The sequence below is a fragment of the Hylobates moloch genome, unplaced genomic scaffold, assembly GCF_009828535.3.
Source record: "Hylobates moloch isolate HMO894 unplaced genomic scaffold, HMol_V3 SCAFFOLD_25, whole genome shotgun sequence".
Taxonomy (NCBI): domain Eukaryota; kingdom Metazoa; phylum Chordata; class Mammalia; order Primates; family Hylobatidae; genus Hylobates; species Hylobates moloch.
The window spans coordinates 4,252,382-4,271,425 of record NW_026652300.1 but is presented as its reverse complement, the minus strand read 5'-3'; the positions used below and the strand labels follow the sequence as shown (position 1 = coordinate 4,271,425).

The 19,044-nt window shown below is 38.5% G+C and overlaps 1 protein-coding gene across 1 annotated transcript; it reads left to right on the top strand.

Annotated features, from left to right (window-relative positions):
• Window positions 1-16,471: 16,471 nt before the first annotated feature.
• On the top strand, window positions 16,472-18,694 carry LOC116811460 (testis-specific chromodomain protein Y 2). Its single transcript, XM_032756491.2, has one exon. It carries the CDS (start codon window positions 16,803-16,805, stop codon window positions 18,426-18,428), a length of 1,626 nt encoding a protein of 541 aa, XP_032612382.2. The 5' UTR covers window positions 16,472-16,802; the 3' UTR covers window positions 18,429-18,694.
• Window positions 18,695-19,044: the final 350 nt, after the last annotated feature.

The following is a 19,044-nucleotide window of genomic DNA, read 5'->3' as shown; positions in this document are numbered from 1 at the left end:
CATACAAATTATGAAGTGTACAGTCTCAGAGCCTGGCATCTGTGTTCCATGTTCTTCTAGTTTGTGAACCTGAACATTAGTTAATTATCTTTAGTAAAAAGGTAAAGTTATGTCCTGCAGTAATGAATGCTGACACAAACCACTTGCTGGACTTGTCCTCACTTCTCAGGTACCTGTTTTTCAAAAGCCACACGTTCTCATCTATGAGGTAGAGCGCAGCATGAGATATGAACTGGTGCAGATGACGATGGTTGTCGTAAATGACAGTGTGAGCAACAACAGATTATTAAATTAATGTATCCACATGGAATGAAGAATGCCGACATTTCATTCTGTAAATTCTGTGGATGGTTTTCTTGTGCAGAAAAAAAAGAAAAAACAGTTTGCTTTTGCTTTGTTATTGTCAAGAGACGTATATACAAGAGATCTGTTTTCACATTATATTCTATTTTTAAATTTCATATCTAAAACTCAAAGAACAGAAACAGTCAATTAATAAATGATACACACACACACACATACACATCCTGTGGCGAAGAGGTGCTATTCACACCAGGCCTCAAGGTCTGAGAGGAAGTAGAGAGGGCTGGGCTTTATGCAAATTAGCACTAGGTAGAACCAGGTAAGCAGTAGAGATGGTTGAAATGGCACTTAGAAGGGCTACAGAGGCCTTTATTCAGTGCATGGAGTTTCCATGGCAGTGGGTCCTGGGCGTAGTTGGAGATGATGCTCGGACTCCACTGTGAGCAGTCATCTGTGTCAACAAAAGGAAAAAATTCTGTTAGAGCTGGGAGTGTCCGTTTCCTCGGCTGACATGGCTAAAGTGAACAGAAGGTGGAACTGTCTGACCATATTATGAAGAAGAAATTTACAACTTGGGATGCAATCTTACACCAATGTAATTCTTTCTTTAAAAATATAGATTTAAAATCACACCTTAGTTGCAGGTTGATATATATTCTCTCCAAAATTCCTTTGTTGATGTCCTAAGTGACAGTACCACAAAATGTGGCCTCATTAGGAAAGAGAGGATACACATACATGCGGTCACTTTATGAAATATGTGGTATATATTTCAGATGAGGTCATTTTAGAGTAGGGTGGGCCCCTAAAAAAACCACTGATGTATTAAGACAAAGGGAACATTTGGAGACGCACACACGGAGAAAAATGACACAGGAAGACTGGAGTTACATTGCCACAAGCCAGGGAACTTCCAGAAGTTGAGAGATAAACCAAATAGATCCTTACCTTACCTTAGGACCTGCATAGGAAGATGGTACCACTGACACTTTGATTTTAGACACTGGCCCTCAGAAATGAGGCAATAAATTTCTGCTGTACAAAGCCACTACATTTTTGGTACATTCTTACAACAGCCAGAGGAAACAGAGACAGTCTCCTCGCCAAGGAAGCTGTTCCCAATCCTGGAACAGGATTGTGCTGAGGAGTGTGTCCTATTGCCACAAAATCCCTCAGACACCTGAAGCACGTTTTACTTCACTCACGTTGTCACGACAAACCTAAGTGAATCCTTAGAAAAACGGATGTTTTTGTGTCTCAATCATGCAGTGGTTTCTTATAGAATGATGATCAATTCTGAAGGACTAGGACCAAATTGTGAAAATGCCTTAACGAGGTGAATGGTAGCAGGAGAAAGAATTAAAATCAATGTATGCAGCAAATTATATTTATGTGTGCTCCTTTGTCCACCACAGGGCCAGTGGAGTGCATAGAAATTATATACAAGTAGTTGCATCCCAGAAAGCAATACTGCTACAAGCACTCAACACAAGTGTTAATGAGTATTGTTCTCATAATATGAAAAAATAATGTCACAACAACACCTGACACATAATCCTGTCTATCATATTTTGGTGACACGTCTTGAATAGTTGAAAAGTAGCACACACATAAACATTACACATTGCAGGTAACTTACAATATCAATTCCTTAAAGATCATTAAAGCTGACTTGGGTGCTTGAGAGAAACATTGCAAACGTGCCCAGCAGTGTACTAGAAACATAAATTGGAAAGGAATGGGCTCTTATATCAAAAATCTATGGGCCTGTCTACTCTCAATGGCAACATGTTATCGAGCCAAGCCTGGTTTCTGGAAACATTCTTGACATGAAAGTCGGGTGTCATCACCTCTGATGCTGCTTTTGGGCTTCCTGTGTCTGGCCATGGTGGTCAGTGGGGAGGAAAGCATGCATGTACGACCCAGCCAGGAAGTACCATGGAGGTTCACTGGGGGTCTTTCTAAACTGCGTACGTCCTGATGAAAATCCTGATTCATGAAAACTCCCTGAATATTAATGGATGAAACTCAGTAGGTCCTGATGAAAAATATGATTCATGAAAACCGCCTTAACACTCTTGGATGGCATTTCAAGGCTGCAACTTGCTACAGGTGGACTAGGTTTTGAAGTGCTCAGGCAGCAGCAATTCATGGTGGCTGACATAGTGAACTGAATATCATGGGATAGCTACCATCATTTTTACATCATTTATTTGATTTTTAAAATAAAGATGTTTGTTCAAGATTGTGGTAGTTTAACATTCATTCATTTTTGTTTTTTTTTGTTGTTGTTGTTTTTTTTGAGACGGAGTCTCGCTCTGTCGCCCAGGGTGGAGTGCAGTGGTGCCATCTCGGCTCACTGCAAGCTCCGCCTCCCGGGTTCACGCCATTCTCCTGCCTCAGCCTCTCCGAGTAGCTGGGACTACAGGCACCCGCCACCACGCCCGGCTAATTTTTTTTTTTTTTTTTGTATTTTTTTTTAGTAGAGACGAGGTTTCACCGTGGTCTCGATCTCCTGACCTCGTGATCCGCCCGCCTTGGCCTCCCAAAGTGCTGGGATTACAAGCGTGAGCCACCGCGCCCGGCCCCTAACATTCATTTTTAAAGTGCTGCCCACCACAGTTTTTTTTCTTCTATTTCCCCTTTCGGGAGTATGCAAACTAATACGATGTCTTAAACTGTTATACAGCACTGACATGGAAAGCTCGTGCTAGTCTGTGCTGAATTAACAATAAACAACTCCCAGGATATTCCCTGGCTGGCTTCTATCAGTCTCCGGGACTCCAGAGCAAGCCTCATTTGATTGTGTTGGATTTCATTTACCTCCTCTGTCCAGATCTTCCAGTTCTAAAATCGCATTACATTATCTTATTACAATAGAATAAAATAATTATGAAATTTAAGCTTTCACATGCACTTTGGATTCTGCCTTCCCAGCTGGCAAAAAGTCCATTTCCAAAACTGGCTTATCATGGTGGCCAACAATTACAAGGTAGAAGCTACTAGACATGGTCTTCAATATGTGGCTCCTAATGAAGTAAAAAATAGTACATATTTTTAGCACACAATATTGAAATTCAAAGATGACTAATGGGAAGTGTAAAATTCTTCTTTTGTTTTGCTTTCTAACTTAAACCTGGAAGATGCCAGTAAGCTTGTCACCGTTTCCTGCATACTAGTGAAGATGCATGGCTTCTGGAATAAACCAATGATATAAATGGGATATTTCGTGTAGAATCCTATGTATTTCCTTAAGAAAACTAGAAGATCTCTAACATAAAATCACACAGGACATTCTTATGATCTGAAAGCATGGCACATTCAGCTCAAGGGACCCTGAGTGTCTCACAGATTAAGCTAGGCTTCACTTGGACTGGAGCAGTTAGCACCAGCACTGACACTTAGAAGATTTAACAGAGGTAGATGGTATAAGTTAAGGACCATACAGAGTGGAGAGAAGACCAAGGAATTAATCAGCTTGCCTTAGAAATTTCCATAAGGCATCTGTTGGAGGAAGCTAAAACCAACTCTCCCTCATGTCACTTACCTAGAAAAGCGAGGCAATATAGCCCTTTGTGCTCTGTTTGTCTGCTTTCTACCTGAACTATGTGTACTGTAAATATATGTCCTTACAAATAAAGGAGACTATGATATGCCTCTTGATACACCAATTTATAAGAAAGGAAGTTGTGTATTCTATAAAAGATGGAAGAAATAATCCATAAAGGAAGACATTCTGAGGCACTGAGAGATCTTACAACAAAGTTTAACAAAATGGGACAGGTAATAATAGCTCATGCCTGTAATCCCAGCACATTGGAAGGCTGAGGCAGGCATCCTGCTTGAGACCAGGAGTTTGAGACCAGCCAAGGCAACAGCATGAAAGAAGAAATACATCTCTACAAAAAATACATCTCTACAGAAATACTAAAACTTTCTGGGCATGCTTGTGTGTGCCTGTAGTCCCAGCTACTGTGGAGGCTGACAGGGGAGAACCACCTGACCCCATCAGGGGTCAAGGAGGCATTAAGCTAAAATACCCTGACTCAAAAAAAAAAAAAAAATTAAACAGATTCACAAAAGAAATAAACCTATGAGAATCTGGGGAAAAAATATAAGCAAGTCCTTTAAGGACTTCTCTGCCGTTGTTATTCTGGTTACCCATTCCCCTAATTATTTTCAACGTTTTTAACTTCTTTGCCATGGGTTCGAACTTCCTCCTTTAGCTCAGAGTAGTTTGATCATCTGAAGCCTTCTTCTCTCAACTCGTCAAGCCATTTTCCATTGACCTTTGTTCCATTGCTGATGAGGAGCTGTGTTTCTTTGGAGGAGGAGAGGTGCTCTGATTTTTAGAGCTTCCAGTTTTGCTGCCCTATTTTTTTCCCCATCTTTGTGTTTTTATCTACCTTTGGTCTTTGATGATGGTGATGTACAGATGGGGTTTTGGTGTGGATGTCCTTTCTGTTTATTAGTTTTCCTTCTAACAGTCAAGACCCTCAGCTGCAGGTCTGTTGGAGTTTGCTTTAGGTCCACTCCAGACTCTATTTTCCTGGGTATCAGCAGCAGAGACTGCAGAACAGCAGATATTGGTGAACAGCAAATGTTGCTGCCTGATGGTTCCTCTGGAAGTTTTGTCTCAGGGGAGTACCTGGCTGTGTGAGGTGTCAGTCTGCCCCTACTGATGGGTGTCTCCCAGTTAGGCTACTTGGGGCTCAGGGACCCACTTGAGCCGGCAGTCTGTCCAATCTCAGATATCCAGCTGCGTGCTGGGAGAACTGCTACTCTCTTCAAAGCTGTCAGACAGGGCCATTTAAGTCTGCAGAGGTTTCTGCTGCCTTTTGTTTGGCTATGCCCTGCCCCCACAGGTGGAGTCTACATAGAAAGGCAGGCCTCCTTGAGCTTAGGTGGGCTGCAACCAGTTCGACCTTCCCGGCTGCTTCGTTTACCTACTCAAGCCTCAGCAATGGCAGGTGCCCTTCCCACAGCCTCACTGCCACCTTGCAGTTTGACCTCAGACTACTGTGGTAGCAATGAGTGAGACTCTGTGGGCATAGGACCCTCCGAACCATGCACAGGATATAATCTCCTGATGTGCCGTTTGCTAAGACCATTGGAAAAGTGCAGTATTAGGTCAGGAATGACCTGATCTTCCACATGCCATCTGTCTCCCCTTTCTTTGACTAGGAGAGTGAATTCCCTGACCCCTTTTGCTTCCTGTGTGAGGTGATGCCTCGCTTTGCTTTGGGTCACACTCGGTGCACTGCACCCACTGTCCTGCACCCACTTTATGACACTCCCCAGTGAGTTGAACCTGGTACCTCAGTTGGAGATGGAGAAGTCACCCATCTTCTTCCTTCAGGTCTTGAGCTGATCCCTATCCCTAGGATACAGCCAAAAAATATTCTTTGAATACATACTAAAACTATAGGCCTTCTTTCAATAAGTCATCTTGTTTGATGGTGACATCACAAACTAATTCCATACAAAAAATCCTGACATAGATACACATGTGGGTATGTGCTTCAGCGGTCCATACGCATCTATGTAAAAAGAGAAAAACAAACAAACAAACAAACAAAGAAAAACTTTTAGAGGACTCATTTTCCTATTTACTTACTTCCAAGGCTCTAGAACAGATATCAGAGTTATTATTTAACAAATGGTTACCAGTTAGTAAATACTCTTCATTTTTTTAAAAAACAAAGTTGTATTATGTCTTCTTAGAAAATGACAATTTAAACTTTCAGACATATTTAGTAAATACTGGTTCTGTAATCATTGTAAAATGTACTCATTAAAATCAGGTTTAAATTTAAGTAATCTATAAAGCCTAACGCCCTCAGTGAAAAAGCTGTTACAGGTAATAATGGTAATAGTAACAGTAATAATAATACAACAGTGCCAGCACTTTGAAAAATCAGGTCAGTCACAGACTTCAATAAATTTTCCTCTTTCACTACAAGCTTTACCTGAACAACTTTGTTTCTACAAATAATGCCACCTTCTGTACACCACTTAATGGCCGCCAATGCCTCAATTTCACAATCTCTGCATGGTTCCAAGAATGTGTCTAAACAGCAGAGCTCTCCTTTAGTATATTATGCAAAAAAAATTAATCTTGCCTTTTCCTTTTAGGTGTTCAATGGCATTTTGTTAACCTTGGAGAAAAAGCAAGCCCTGTACAGGTAGGAGTACTGCCTTGTGGAGAAGGCTCTAGCATCAACAACAGAGCCTACAGCTCAGGCGCTAAGTGGGAACTAAGGAAGCAGTGTAAATGTGGATTATTACCATGTTGCTGCTACTTGCTAACATTCTGAAACAAATTCTTGATTCAAATGAAAAAGATTTTCCATTGTAGAAATTCACCTCCTTTTGGATTTATCTTAACATTTTCAGAAATTGTTCCTATTACATCAGTTTCTTCATTCACTGATTTTTATTTTCTCTTATTGTCTAATATGCATTTTTTTGTGAATGCATTAGTTTATTATGTTGGAACAAGGCAGAGAACAAATAATTCTGATCAAAGATGCCCACTCTGCAAACTTCTATCAAATAATTTGTTAAAAAGTAAGAGATACTTGAGCGTTGGTTCTACTAAACAACTTCAGCAAAATTGAAAATTTTCTAACCATAGCTATAATCCTTGAAAACTTTGTTTTCATTTGGCTCACTTACTGTAATATCCTAGGATCATTCATGACTATATTATGACTGGGATCGTTCATGACTATATTATGCATACACATTGTGCCTTCTGAATTCACAATATGTATGCATAATATAGTGTGCCAATGCACCTGTATTTATGCGTATTATTTATGCCTTTCAACTGTGCTAAAGATGAGCTCTATCCCAAATGCCATTGATTGAGATTTCTCCCTTGGTACCTCCAAAACAGAAGCTGACTAGAGTTTTATTTTTTGACATTCATGTTTTACAAAAATATTGAAAAAGTAATTGGAAGGAAAAGCGGAGAAACAGAAAATATATCGTTTAGTTTCTAATCATTGATTAAGTGAACTGATCTTACCTTATTAATGTTTACCCTAAGTTGAATCAATGGAACTTATATACATTTATTCAAATCCTTCTGCTTTACGGAAACCAAAGTTGGAGTTAAGAAACCTTCAAAATATAACATCAAAGAGTTCTAAACGTGAGCTTTTAAAAATAATTTTCTTGAAAGATGTTTCAACACTGTTAACTTCTCAAAGGTGCCTGACACTCAAGATTTTAGGATATTTAGCAGCATTTCTAACCTCTCAGCAATAGATGCTAGTAACAACGTTACAAATTCCACTTTCAGTCATGAACCAGGGTTAGAGTGAAATCTAAAGCAAAATCTGCAGACCTATAAAAACCCTGGACAATCACATGGACTCTCTGTTACTTCTATGAGCTCATCCTCTATAATTTTTCCCCTTCTACAGTGTGCTGCAGCCACAGGGAGCTGGCTTTTTAAAAACAATGTATACAGGCTTCCACCAGGAATCATTGTACTTACTGATCTTTCTACATGCTTAAATCTTCTTCTTCTTTTCTTTAGATAGTTATTTGAAAGTCACTTTGTAAGCCACTTATTGTGTATTTCTTTCACAAAAATCAAAATGTACTTTATAACAGAGAATCTTACCTCATACATTTTATACAAAATTCATAATTTCACTTAAAAAACAAAAACTTTATAACATAACCACTAAAACAAAAACCTAACATCTGGGATTCCAAATTGGAAGTGTAACATTCACTTTAAGTATTTTAAACAGGAGACAAAACATAAACCTCATAAATAACAATAAACTCTGAAATTAGAAAACAGTAATTCATAGATAAAAATAAAAGCAAAACTGCAGGGATGGCAGTTTCAAACCATCCCCCCTCCAAAAAAAAAAAAAAAAAAAGTTTCAAGCCATCAAAAACAGTCTGGACCCTGAAGATCAATAGTTCATATCAACCAAGTAAACATTTAATCCAGAAAGACAATTATAAAATGGTAAAGTTTTCTTTTTCTTTAGGGATTGTCATATCACCTCCTAGGCACAGATGAAACCTTCAGAATTGAAATCCACATTGTCAAAATGAGGACCGGATTCCTGCCTCTGGAAAAAGCAAAGAAGCACTTATGTGCTAAATTACTGGGTTTTTTTTTTCCAGTCTTTCTGGAGGATATATGAAAATTTCATACAATAAAAATTTATTTCTCCTTTGCCTAACTCAGAAGTCACTCTCGGTTGGAAATGCCCGGAACTGGTCACAAACATTTAAGTTGTTGAGTACAAAAAATACGGTTATTTTCTACACTAGGCAAAGGATAAACAGGAACAAAAGTTGGAGAGATTTGTATTTGTAAAAATCTGAATATTCAAAAGCAGTTTAGTATACTGAATCACTTAGAAAATCATACATATGTTTATGACAGTAACATTCTAAAAGAAATGTAAAACAATATACGTTAACCCTCAAGTTTATCTGTAGCTTCAGAGTGAGAAGAAAGTGTTAGGAGAGAATTATAAATAATCCCCCTGAGAGTTAAAGGAGAGTGTTAATACATATCCTTTATTTAAAAGTGATAGTTTTCGTATTGCTCTTACTCAAAGTGCTAATGGCATGCAAGCTAAGCTTTTAATAACTAACATGTTGCCTTTCAGAAACAACAAAAAGCATTCAGAGTTAGCATGTTATGACATTTCAAATACAGAGGTAACATTCCGTGTTAGCACATAATGACATTTCAAATATAGTTTTCTGAAAAGCAAAAACACAAAAACAAACAGAAAGTTATGAATAATGCAAACTAAATGCAGTAGTTAAATGTGTCCCAAATTTTATAGACAAAGAACTAAAAACAGCAGTTTTAAGTAGGGCTAAAGAAAAATGACAGACAAATGATGAAAGAATAACGTGAGAGCATCGATGAGACAAATTATAAAAGAACCCGTAAAAAAATGGTATAACTACTTAAGTAAAGTCTATAGTAAAGGGGTTTAACAGCACATTTGAGCAGGTAAGTATACATTCAGTTTGAAGGAATAAAAACTGAAATAACCCAGTGTGAGGAGTAAAATTTAAAAGAAAGTGAAAAAAAAAAAACCCCAAACTCTAAAGAGTAAATAGAACACCATGAGGTATCCTGATACATGCAATATGGGCATCTTATAAATGAAGAAAAGCAGAGGCCAGAAATTTTTAAGGCAAAAATGGCTGAACATTTCCTGAACTTAAAAATTTCAATCTAAAAGACGAAAGAGGACAAAAATCTTTAACCACAATGTAGTCAGTGATAGCCACGTCAGAAAACATTATAGGCAATCAAGAGCCAAGACAAAGAAAATTGTAAAGGCAGAAAGGGAATAGCAACTTGTTATGTACAAGAAGGTCTTGACTAAAATTAACATATGATTGTTCAGCTGAAACCATGAAGTCAGAAGGTGGTGGGATATCCAAGTTTTAACAGAAAAATGCTATCAAACCTGAAATATATAACTGGTAAAATGAAACTCAAGCAAACATGTCCAGATAAAGAAATGCTAAAGGAAACTGTGACTACAGCTTCTCTGTAAGAAAAACGCTATTACTATTTCAACCCTGGCAAACTTAACTGCTAATGAACAGTCTGTGTGCACACATATAATCAGAGACAATAATATAAATTGAGACGGCTGGAAAACTACAAGAGCAGTATATTTTTATATTGTCGATCTTAAACTCTAAATTATTCACACAAGTTATTATTGTTCATAGTAAGCTATTTTAAGTTTTCAATAATAATTGAAATCCCAAATACACGTATTTGTAATATAAAAAATACAACAAAAGGTTTTTAAAAATTAGCCAAATCTTTTAAATGAGCAAAAAAGAAATCGAGGATCAAGCAAGAGAACGGGCATATGGAAAACATGTATGTCAATGTCAGAGTATGTAATATTTTACTTGTAAGAACTGTAAATGTGAGCTCTTGCTTAATAAGGCACACATTGTTGCAAGTCTACCCTTAAACGAAGGAGTCACTTTCGTGACTTCTATGCAAGGCATACTTTAGGTGCCAAGACAAACAGGCTAAAGTAAAATGGTAGTAGATTCTGGGAAAGTTCTGCAATGCACAAGAGATCACTGTATATCCGTCTCTTCAACTATACAATAGGTGCAGTGGCAGGATTAGTATGATGCAATTACTCTAAAATTCCAAGTCTACCTGAAGGTTACAGCTTCCTAAAAAAGATTTGCAAAGTAAATAAAAATTAAATTTTATTAATTTTGTAGCACAGATCAACAGCAGCTACATATTCTTTATTCATCACCACTGTGGGATGCTGCCTTGCAAATATTTCTGGAGCAGCTTATAAGAGCCATGGTAAACAAAAAGGACCCTGTCCTCCAGATCTCAGGAGGACTCATTTGCCGATTGCTGCTTCTGCTTATGGAGGCCCCGACAGAGGTGAATAGTCACTGTTTTATTCCCCAAATATTATGCTGGCTCTTTGTCCCTCTGTGCAACCACCTTTCAGTGGATTTAATAAGTGAAAATATTTTTTCCTGATTTTTCTTCTTTTTCTCTTAAGATATTTGTAGACTAAAAATTGAAAATTACTCATATATACATATATATACACACACACACACATATATACGTGTATACATATATATACATGTATATACACATGTATGCATACATATATATACACATACATATATACATAGATACATACACATATAGATACATACATATATATACACACATCTATATATACAATGAATTGTGGTTTTAACGATATGTGCCCCAAAACAATGTACCTCAAAAAAGACCCAAGAAGAAGCTCAGTACAGCTGATTTACAGGAGAGAAAGAGCCTATATAATGAATAAACAAAACTCTACCAAACCACAGAAGTAGAAAATCTTATTTTCCAAGTTACAGCACTTTAAAATTTAAATGCTCTTTTTCAGCACCAGCAAAATCACAAACCACAGAGTGAAATAGAGAAGTATGGCTCATTTTAAGAAAAACTACAAAAGAAAATTATGAAAAATAAGCTTTTTTGACAGCCCAAATGGCAGTCTTACTAAAATATAATATTTAAAATTAAGCTACATAATAAACTAATAGAAGAAACAAAAGAAGCACAAATAATTATGAACAAAAATTATTAATCAAGAGTTAAATTATTTTAAAACCTAAAAATGTCTAGAGATAAACCATACAGTGAAATAGAGAAGTATTGCTCATTTTAAGATTTAAAAAAAATTATGATCTGAAACTGTTTTTTAGACAGAACAAATGGCAGTCTTACTAAAACATAATATTTAAAATTAAGTTTCAGAGTAAGCTAATAGAAGAATCAAACGAAGCACAAAAAATTATGAACAAAAATTAACAAAACAAGTAAAATTATTTCAAAACCTAAAAAGGTCTAGAGATGAAAAAAAAAAAAAATTCACTACAGATATTTAAGAGCAGACTTGAGCCAGGGGGAAGAAAAAACTATCAGCAAACCAAAGAAAGGGTGTTGATATTGTTAAGTTAGGAAACGATAGAAAAAAAAGAAAGTAATGAGAACAAAGCCTAAAATGCTGTGGAATACTATCAAGCAGCCATACTATGCATACTGGAAGTTCAAAGTATGAGAAAAAGAACCAGGAAGACTATTTGGAAACAATAATGGTAAAGAATGTCAAACACAACAAACTCCAAGTAAGAGAAACTCAAAGAAACAAACTCAAATTATATGATAATTAAACTCTTCAAAAGAAAGAGAAAATCCTGAAAGCAACAAAAGAAGTGGCTACTAATGTTCCAAGAACCCTCAAAAATAATCAGCAGATATCTTATCTGAAAACTCAGAGGACAGAAAGCAATAGATTAACGTATTCCAAATGATGTAAGAAAAACTTTTGAACAGAAATCTTATGTTAAAAACATTGTCCCTTATAAATGAGGGAGAAATTATGACATTTCCTGATAAAAGCTGGGACATGTTACCAGTAGACTAACTTTTTTAAAAAATGCCTATGGGATACTTCACGGTAAAATGAACAGACAATAAAGAGTAGTATGAATGAATATATATTAAGGTAAAGATAAATACGTAAGCTATTATAAAACATAAAGAATAGCAGCATACACCTCCACTATTTCTTTCCCATGCAACTTAAAACACAAATATATTTAATAAAAATACTATCACTAACTTGCGTTTGTTTGACCTACAATGCATAAAGGTATGATTTTGAGAACTCAATAAGCAAATCAAGGGGGTGAAGCCATACAGGGTTAAGGGATTCGTGTGTTAGTGAAAGTAAGCTAGTCTAACTTTAAAAGTGGAATAACTTTAGAATATTCAATGTAATCATAGTATCAATGACAATTAAGAAAGGAAAAGAGTAACAGACAGGTAGAAAGCTTTCTGTACTACACCAGAGATTAGGAGATGTGGATTTAGCTACTGTCACTTGAGGCTACTAAGCCAGCAATCATGCACCATGAGACAAAGCCCAAGCTGTCCCACCAGGGCATAAGTGTGGAGAGCCTAAAGCACATAGCATAGCTGCCATTTCAAACGATTTTCACTACACCAGCGGCAACGAAATAGAATAGGCTCATCCCTACGCAGAACCTGGTGAAGAATTGGAGGCAGAAAGAAGTGGCTATGTGGAGATGCAAATGAAACAAATTTGGCACAGCAACTGCTGCAATCCTATATATTTCTTCATGGCTTTCCAGGAGTTTGAGGTTGACACTATTGTTGACAAAAGACAAGACAAAAATGGAAAGACAGAGGCCAGGCACAGTGGATCATGCCTGTAATCCCAGCACTTTGCAAGGCTGAGGTGGGCAGATCACGAGTTCAGGAGATCGAGACCATCCTGGATAATAGAGTGAAAACCTGTTTCTACTAAAAATCGTAAAGTTAGCCAGCCATGGTGGCTGGCGACTGTGATCTCAGCTACTCGGGAGGCTGAGGCAGGAGAATCGCATGAACCTAGGAGACGGAGGTTGCAGTGAGCCGAGATAGCGCAACTGTGCCACTGTAATCCTGCCTGAGTGAGAGCTCAAGATTCTGTCTAAAAATAAATAAATAAATAAAAATAAATAAAAAATAAAATTTGTGTTGGAAAGGTTAGGAAGAAACAGTATGACACTTGGGAACCAGAGCAGCACTGGTGAAAAACGTATATATGACTTTAACAAATGATAGACTGAAAAACAGAAAAAATAAAAAAGTCGCATGGACAAGAACAACTACAACTTTTTCAAACAATACCAGAAGATGAACTTCTACATCTACCAAGCCCAACTTTTCTAAGAATGCTCCTAAAACGCTAGTGTCTGGCCGACACCACAAATTCAAAAGCAGCCAGTTATGTGCTGCCAGCCAGAATGTTAGCAGTTATCCAGGGTCACCTCTGTCTGACTCAAAGAATACGGAGCTACTATATTCAACGACCAAGAAAGACACTTGCCCCTTAATGGCCCTTTTAACAACAAGAACACCGTGAGTGGCATTCAGGAACTCAAGAATCTGGACCCTATTGCAGCAGATCAGCAGGATACAGTGGTCTTCAAGGAGGAGGAAGGGAAGCTCAATAGGGCTTTATCAGATCCCAGGGCAGGACAGTGTGGAATAGAGGACAAGACCCAGATTCTCCCACTATTTTCTCAGATGTCTGGCTCAGTTACTGCTTCCATGGCTGCAGATTCAGCCACCAAAGCAGGTAAAGGGGTATTAATGGGCCTATTAGCAGCCAATGGAAAAACAGACATGCATACATTACTTGCAGGAGTGAAAGTTGGGCAAAGAAATGTTACTGACAATGGCAGAGACCAGCCTTTTATCAAGAAGATGTACTTCACCATAAGGCTAACAGAAAGTGCCAGCACATACAGAGATATTGTAGTGAAGAAAGAGGACGGATTCACCCAGATGTTGCTATAAACTACATCGACATAAAAAAATGCAATGAATATAGAAGTAATTAACGAAATGGTTAATGCTCTGAATAGGGCTGCAGTGGGTGGCAGCAAGCTTGTGCTGTTCGGTGCAGTTGGAAGTGTCCTTTGCTGTGGTCTCGATTTGGGGTACTTTCGGAAGTATTTAAGGAAGTACAGAACCAGAACAAGCCTTGAAAAGGTGAACACCATCAAGAACTTTGTGAATAATCTCAATCAATTTTAAAAGCCTATTTTTGTATCAGTCAGTGGCCCATCCTTTGGAATAGGTGCATCCACACTGCCCCTTTGTGATTTCTTCTGAGCTAATGAAAAGACTTGGATTCAAAACCCTTATATGACATCTGGAGAGAGTCCAGATGGCTGTTGTGTTACTTCAGTTCCTACTTGCACTTTGCATCATCCAGCCTCCTTAATTATTGTGGCCATGAGACATTACTTCATCCTTTGATTGGTCCCAGGCCAAGGTCTCAGGCCAAGTTGTCACTTCACCTCCTTCTTGGTCCAGGGCCAAGTTCCAAGGCTGAGCCTTGTAGCTTCTGCAAATCATCACTTCAGCTCCAGATGAATCCAAGGCCAAGTTTCAGGGCCAAGCTGAATAACGCTTACTCCAAGAACACTAAGCACACTCCTTTATTTCTCTGCCCCTAGAAACTGTAAAGCACAGCCTCATAGTAGGTAAACCACTCACATTCCACCCCCACAGTGAAGAGTTTTTACTTTCACTTATAAAAGTTTTGATTCAACCTTTTTGCATCCATCCTCCTTAATTTTCTTGGCCATGAGACAAAGAACTCTGTGTGATACCTCACAATTAGAGATTTCTAGATTGTAGTGCACTAATGAGTCTGCAATGATTGAAGTCTGGGAATTGAGCTATGGGATGCATCAGCCTTGCAAGACCCACTGACAAACTGTCCCCACACTGTGATACACACCCTTGGGGGCAGTCAACCATATAGTGGTCACCAGCAGAGTCGGGAAAGGGGCAAGGCAGATTTATACAGCCTAGAAACCTGAGGGACACCATCAAGCAACCATACATATGCATTTTGGAAGTTCGAAGGAAGAGACAAAAAATCATGGAGACTATTTAACAAAATAGTCAAGAAGAATGCAACAGTTTAAGACAATAAATAAGTACTCAAGAAGCTCAACAGACTCCAAGTAACAAAAACTCAAAGAAACAAACTCAAACTGACCTGATAATTAAACTGTCTAAAACAAATACAAAGAGAATCTTGAGGATTTTCAAGAGAAGCAGAGGAAGTAGCTAGTCATGTAAAAGGGACCCTAAAAATAGGCAGTGGATTGCTTATCTGAATAACCACTGAAAAGCAGTAGATTTCTTATCTGAAAACTAAGATGATAGAGAGCAGTAGACTAACATATTCCAAGTCATGTCAGAAAAAAAAAACTGTCAAACCTAAACCTTATCATCCACCAAATTGTCCATCAAAGGTGAGGGACAAATTATGATGTTCCCATATAAAAACTGGCACCTTTTACAAGTAGACTACCCTTTAAGAAAAGTCTTATGGAGTACTTCAGGGTAGAATGAACAGACACTCAAAAACAGTATGAACAAACAAAGATTAAGGTAAACATACATACATGAACAAATACATAAGATAAAAAATTTGGCCGAGCGCGGTGGCTCACGCCTGTAATCCCAGCACTTTGCGAGGCCGAGGTGCGCAGATCACGAGGTCAGGAGATCGAGACAATCCTGGTGCACACAGTGAAACCCTGTCTCTACTAAAAATACAAAAAATTTGCCGGGCAAGGTGGCAGGCGCCTGTAGTCTCAGCTACTCAGGAGGCTGGACACAGGAGAATGGCGTGAATCCGGGAGGCAGAGCTTGCAGTGAGCCAAGATCGCACCACTGCACTCCAGCCTGGGTGACAGGGCGAGACTCCATCTCAAAAATAATAATAATAACAATAAAATTAACAATGTACACCTTCACAATTTGTTCTCCAGATAACTCCAAACACAAACATATTTAATAGAAAAACTACCACCAATTTGTGTTTTTGACATAAAATGAATAAAGGTATAATTTTGAGAACTCGGTAAGTGAAATAATGGAGGCATACTATACTGGAGTAAAGGTTTTGTACGCTACTGAAGGTAAGCTAGTGTAACTTTAAAAATGTGGTAACATTAGAATGTTCCATATAATCGTCATAGCAACGACAATTAAACAAACAAACACAAAAGAGTAACAGGCAGGAAGAAGGCTTTCTGCACTACACCAGAGGGTAGGGGCTGTGGATTTAGCTACTCTTACCTGAGGCTACTGAGCCAGCTATCACGCACCATGAGACAAAGCCCAAGCTGTCCCACCAGGGAGTAAGTGTGGAGAGGTTCAGGCACATAGCATAGCTGCTATTTCACACAATTTTCGCTACACCAGTGGTGACGAAATAGAAGAGGTTCGTCCTTACGCAGAACCTGGTGAAGAACTAGAGGCAGAAAGAAGTGGCTATGTGGAGACGCAACTGAAACGAAGTTGGCACAGCAACTGCTCCAATCTTGTGTCTTTCCTCATGGCTTCCCAGGAGTTTGAGGTTGAAACTATTGTTGACAAAAGACAAGATAAAAATGGGAATACGGAGTATTTGGTTCGGTGGAAAGGTTACGACAAACAGGATGACACTTGGGAACCAGAGCAGCACCTCACGAACTGTGAAAAATGTATACATGATTTTAATAGACGACAGACTGAAAAACAGAAAAAACGGACACGGACTAGAACCAGTAGAATTTTTTCAAACAATGCCAGAAGAAGAACTTCCAGCTCTACAAAAGCGAGCTATTCTACGAACTCTCCTAAAACGCTAGTGGCTGATAAACACCACAGATGCAAAAACAGCAAGTTATTTGCTGCCAGCAAGAACGTTAGGAGAAAGGCAGCTTCAATTCTCTCTGACACAAAGAATATGGAGACAATAAATTCAACTATGAAGATCCTTGCACCTGACAGCCCCTTTAACAACAAGAAAACTGTGAGTGGCTTTCAGAAAGGTGAGAAACTGGACCCTATTGCAGCACATCAGCAGGACACGGTGGTCTTCAAGGTGACAGAAGGGAAACTCCTCCAGGACCATTTGTCACATCCTGGTGTAGAACAGACTGGAATAGGGAACGAGACTCAGATACACCCACTAATGTCGCAGATGTCTGGCTCAGTTACTGCTTCCATGGCCACAGGTTCAGCTACCCAAAAAGGTATAGTGGTATTAATAGACCCATTAGCGGCCAATGGAACAACAGACATGCATACCTCTGTTCCAAGAGTGAAAGGTGGGCAAAGAAATATTACTGATGACAGCAGAGACCAGCCTTTTATCAAGAAGATGTACTTCACCATAAGACTAACAGAAAGTGCCAGCACATACAGAGACATTGTAGTGAAGAAAGAGGATGGATTCACCCAGATAGTGCTATCAACTAGATCGACAGAAAAAAATGCACTGAATACAGAAGTAATTAAAGAAATGGTTAATGCTCTGAAGAGTGCTGCTGTGGATGACAGCAAGCTCGTGCTGTTCAGTGCAACTGGAAGTGTCTTTTGCTGCGGTCTTGATTTTGGGTACTTTGTGAAGCAATTAAGGGACGACAGAAACAGAGCAAGCCTTGAAATGGTGGACACCATCAAGAACTTTGTGAATACTTTTATTCAATTTAAAAAGCCTATTGTTGTATCAGTCAATGGCCCTGCCATTGGACTAGGTGCGTCCATCCTGCCTCTTTGTGATCTCGTGTGGGCTAACGAAAAGGCTTGGTTCCAAACCCCTTATACGACCATTGGACAGAGTCCAGATGGGTGTTCTACAATTATGTTTCCAAAACTGATGGGTAAAGCATCTGCCAATGAAATGTTAATTGCTGGGCGAAAGCTGACAGCACGGGAGGCATGTGCCAAAGGCTTGGTCTCTCAGGTATTTTTGACTGGAACTTTCACCCAAGAGGTTATGATTCAAATTAAGGAGCTTGCGTCATATAATCAAATTGTACTGGAAGAATGTAAGGCCCTTGCTCGCTGTAATATTAAGTTGGAGTTGGAACAGGCCAATGAGAGAGAGTGTGAGGTGCTGAGGAAGATCTGGAGCTCAGCCCAAGGGATAGAATCCATGTTAAAGTATGTTGAAAATAAAATTGATGAGTTTTAATTGTCAGTCTGTCTGCTCAGGACATGAGAACTAAGCTGACCCAAATTCATCATGAGTTGCAAGATGCCCTAATCCATCTTCATAGCCCAAAACAATTTCACCCATAGCTAAGGCTTGGAAACAGAACTGGAACTGTCCAAGCTAGGTATTTAAATTATCACATCATTCTTAAGCACTGTAGCTTTAAAAGAAATAATAAACCAGCTTCTTTGCCCAAACGTGATTATTTTATGCGCACATAAGCCCAAATATAAGAGCAGACTGTTGGGTACTAGACTCTCCTTGCAAGCTCTAATATGGCTACTACTACATATAAGACCAGAATTGGGTTTTACTAGATGTTTATGACAGAGAATCCTGTAATCATGTTGATTTTGCTTATTTGTATATCCTAGAATACCTCTACTGCATTGTAAGGCAGCCTTAGCTTCCTTCCCAGAAAGACACAGAACTATCAGAGATGGTGCCCTTGACTTTATAGTGGCACAAACACTTGAGAGACACACAATTATAAATTAAAAGACTTATATTTTAGAATAAATATTTCTGGCACAAAATTCACTGGTGATCATTCTCTTAAACTGAACATATGACTAGAATTTGTGGTGAGATATCG

Bases quoted from the DNA above. Each gene is read 5' to 3' on its own strand.
- LOC116811460 (XM_032756491.2), top strand. From the start codon at position 16,803: ATGGCTTCCCAGGAGTTTGAGGTTGAAACTATTGTTGACAAAAGACAA.